The sequence below is a fragment of the Rhagoletis pomonella genome, unplaced genomic scaffold (genome assembly GCF_013731165.1).
Source record: "Rhagoletis pomonella isolate Grant_MI unplaced genomic scaffold, Rhpom_1.0 Rhpom_scaffold_00002, whole genome shotgun sequence".
In the NCBI taxonomy this organism is placed as follows: domain Eukaryota; kingdom Metazoa; phylum Arthropoda; class Insecta; order Diptera; family Tephritidae; genus Rhagoletis; species Rhagoletis pomonella.
This window is the reverse complement of record NW_023458556.1, coordinates 65,388,812-65,392,978: the sequence shown is the minus strand read 5'-3', so window position 1 is coordinate 65,392,978 and position 4,167 is coordinate 65,388,812. Positions and strand designations below refer to the sequence as shown.

At 37.3% G+C, this 4,167-nt stretch overlaps 1 protein-coding gene across 1 annotated transcript; it reads right to left on the bottom strand.

Annotated features, from left to right (window-relative positions):
* Nucleotides 1-388: 388 nt before the first annotated feature.
* Nucleotides 389-1,837, bottom strand: LOC118754252. Its single transcript, XM_036489120.1, has one exon. The coding sequence runs from the start codon at nt 1,835-1,837 to the stop codon at nt 389-391; it is 1,449 nt and encodes a 482-aa protein (XP_036345013.1).
* Nucleotides 1,838-4,167: the final 2,330 nt, after the last annotated feature.

The following is a 4,167-nucleotide window of genomic DNA, read 5'->3' as shown; positions in this document are numbered from 1 at the left end:
TTATCTGGAGGTATGTATAAGGAGAAAATTGTGATTGGAAATTTAACGTTTATTTCTACTGCAACCACTGACAAATTGGATGTTATGCTTTTGATTTTGTGTGGAATGTTTTTGTGGATTAACAATCCGCAACCCTGTTTGCAGTAATTAAAGTTAGAGAAATTGTGAAAGTAGGCTGAGTAATGTTTTGGTTTGTGTGGCGAGGAGTTAAATTTTAAATGGGTTTCTTGAAGGCAGACAATATGCGGGTTCCGATCTTTAATGAGGGTTTCCAGTTCTATGTAGTTATTTAGATAACCTTTCATATTCCATTGAAGAATATTCAGTATCATAACTAATTGTTTATATTAAGTAATTTACTACTTGGGTTATTTTGCAATGAAATAACCTATAGTACGGGTTCTTGTTGATCGTTGTCAAAGTTGTTAGTGTAAAGCTCTGCAGTCGCCGAGAGAGTCGAGGCTGTATCAACACAGTCCGTTTGCTGGAGGCTGAGAGGAGGAGAGTGATCTGCAATGTAACTATTGTGGGTCGAAAGAGACAAAGGGATTCGGCGGGAGTACGTATCGGCGATCTTGTGCTGTGTGCTGGCTAAAGAGTTTGTATTGGTTTCGCTGGAAAGAGAACTGTGGACTGAAAGAGATTTTGGGATTTGAGTGTGGTCGGTGGTGGGTTGCGGGGGGATGGTAGATGGTGGCTGTGTGTTGTTTGAATTGAGATCGGTTACGTGAGTTTCAGAGGGTATACTATTATGTGAAGCGATGTAGGAAGAGAGAATTGTAGGTAAATCGATAGTGCTGAGGTTGTTGCTGTTGCTGAGTATGGAGTCGGAAGAGATTTTAGAGCTGCTGGTGTGAAACACAGTATTTGGGCTAAGTGTATTAGGCTGAAGGGAGGGTGGTGGTGCTGCAATTGTGACTGAGGAGTATGTTTGCTTGTGGTTTATGCTTGCCGGGTTTTGGATCTTGTACAAGCGTCTAGCTTCTTTGAAGTCGCACTTGTTTTGTGTTTTTATTTTTAATATTTGTTTTTGTTGCAAGTATTGAGGACAGTCTTTGTCAGAAGCCGAGTGGGAACCAAAACAGTTCGCGCACATCAGGCGTTGGCATTTTTCTGGGTTATGTGGGGGGAGATTACACGTCTCACATGTGGGATTGTTGTTGCATCTTTTTAGAGTATGACCGAGCAGTTGACAATTACGGCATCGCATTGGAGTAGGAAAATATTCTTCTACTTTCAAAGAATACCAAGCAACGTCAATGACAGATGGCACTTTGTATAGGTTAAACGTTAAGACAATTCTGCCTGTTGGACTTTTTATACCGTTGCGATCTTTAGTAAATTTATAGACGGCAACAACACCCTGAGACTTAAGACCGTCAAGAATCTCTTGTTCACTTGTGTTTGCGAGATTAATGTCATAAATTGTTCCTTTACAACAGTTAAGAGCTCCGTGAAAATCAATGGAAACCGGACAAAGACCACCAAAATTCTTACATTTTATAAACTTTTCAGCTATTTTAGTAGATTTGGTAAGAACCAGAAGGCTCCCGTCACGAAGTATATTTACTGAAGTATATTCAGTGCTAATGCTGTCAAGTGCTTTTTTTTTAGCAAAAACGCTGTATTTAGAGAGTGGATTAGATACGTCAGTCGATTTGACAACAATAAATTTAGGGTCGTTTTGGTTGTTGTTTTTCGATGGTACAGGCAAAGTAGGAAATGCTTCTTTTGTAGAGTTGGTAGGTTTTTTACGTTTAGATTTGGGGGATTTCAGCATGCTGTCAGCCAGTATGCCAAACCAATTCCCCGAGGGGAACGGTGGGGACACTTCCATATGATTGGTTCACTTCACAGTACACCAACAAGAAATTATTCACAGAAAAATAACTTACTTGAGAAGAAAATGGAAGAAATGAAAAGCACGTGAAATAAACACTATACGAGAAAGAGATTACGGACACAACTGCTCGGTTCGAGTGTTAGTCGGAGACTGCACAAAGTTTATTTTGATAACTTTGACTGCAAGTCGGCACGGGTTGCCGTGGTCCGAATGGCATAAAGCTCGATTCGAATAGCTTTTAAAACAAAACTAGTAAAATTAGGGGGTATGAATTAAAATTTTTTATTTTTTTTGGGACAGTCTAATGGGCATACATAAATATGTACATATGGTAATGGATGGAAATCCTCTAGATCGTAATTTTTCCAACCCGCAAAAACCATCCAGCAATGAGAGCATAGGAGTACATTGCTTTCAGCGTACCGTCTACCAGTTATTACAATTACTTAAATATCGCAGGCTTAGAGTGAATACTTTTTTAGTACATTTTTAATTTTTTCAAAATTTACAGGAGTGTTTTCAAAACTTTGAATATCTAATACATTTTGGGTGTTTAAAGCAGAGCAAAACGTATTACAAATCAGTAGGAGTCGATGTTAATTCAAAGATTTCGTTTTATTTTGTTCTTCTCGAATTTTTTGAGCCTCATTTGTATTTACCAACTTTGCCTTTCATTGAATATAAACGGGAAGAAAAAAGCACTTGAATTCTTTTGGAAACAACAATGGAACCATTTTCAATTTCTCTTGCTTCTTATATCAAATTATGAGTTTTCACAAAAAGTGGACTTTTCTACTCTGGCATGATACATACGTGGCTACATATGAATTTAGCCTATTTGCATTTACAAATCTAAATATTTATGGATGTAGGTGGCTTGTTTTTGTTTGCAGAAAATAAATTAAATTTTAAAGAAATTTAAAATTTCTATTTCTACTTTCAAGTGAATAGGAATTTACACAAATCAAAGCATATTAAACTGGTAGTAGCATTAGAGTAAAAACAACATTTACGTGTATTTTGTTGGGGCTTCTGGTAACTCAGTGTCGAAAAAATTCTCCTACACATTTGTTACCAGCAACCATAGCAACAACGTGGTGGAGTTTGAACAAAATACTGCCATAAAATGTTTTTCCTGGTACGCTTGACGAATTTGGCCGAAGGTATACGCAGATATAATTGAGTGGGCGTAAGTATATCACTCCACGTAACCAAATTAGTGAGCTAGATGGGCTAGAGTCTATATATTTTCGAATTATATAATAGATTGGCGCTTACGCAATATATTACTGTTTGGCCGAGGTTTTCCTCCGATTTGTGGCGTGCGACTTGAAGTTGTCACACAAAGCGAAGGGGCCTACCATTTTCCGCCGACTCCGGAAGGCTACTCTATTTTTTGAGACGCTCTCGTTCGTGCCAGAAAAAGGCTGACCTCCCAAACGTCAATTGCTTTGCATACGTACAAAGTATAATGTTCCATAACGCCGAACTACAAAATATTGACAATGTATACTTTTCCAAAACGCATTCGAAAAGTTTTTGAAACGCATCGCTAGAGCAATCAGCGCATCAGAAACAAAGTTGATGCTTCGTTTGTTTTTGGTTCCGATTGGTGTCGTGAAAACTCGGAAAACTCAGAAAAATTTGTCATTGTTACATTCATTGTTTAAAATATGCAATGTATATGTTGCAATGTTTCGCAACTATGCATGCACAAACAGTTTGAATAACGAAGTATAACAGTATCCAAATATGAACCAAATCGGTCCAGGCGTTTAGTAGTTTAGTGCCATTCAATATGCGGAAAACTCTATGAAATTGTGAAATCGTGACGTCTCAGCTTTCTTCATTTTTCGGCAACAACAACAAAAAGTTTCAAAAAGGTCCAAAATAGTACCTTTTACAGCATTGAAATCGGTTCAGCCGTTTGGTCAGGCATCGGGTCATACGAAAAACATTTCATTTTTATATATATAGATTGCATTGAATTTTTTTAAATAATTTTTGGGATTAATCATATCTTTGAAATTACAAAGTCCTTCAAAATAAATCCTGTGGTCAGAGAGAAAAAATAAAACCGCCACTTTAAATAAAAAAGTAGGCTTCGAACCCATTTATTTATTATTTATTTCATGGTAGGAGAGCTGCTCAAACAATATAGAAGCAATTTTTCGACAAAAGTTGTTGAAAAGTAATGAATATTTAAATCCCGGGACTAATGCCGGGATCGGAAAAAGCCGAAAAATTAACATCCCTAGTATATACACATACTTATTAACGGCCGCACTCAGAAACGTTCATTAAATTAGCTCTAACGGGCACTT

What these genes read in the sequence shown, in the direction of transcription:
- LOC118754252 (XM_036489120.1), bottom strand. Translation starts at nt 1,837, where the DNA reads ATGGAAGTGTCCCCACCGTTCCCCTCGGGGAATTGGTTTGGCATACTG.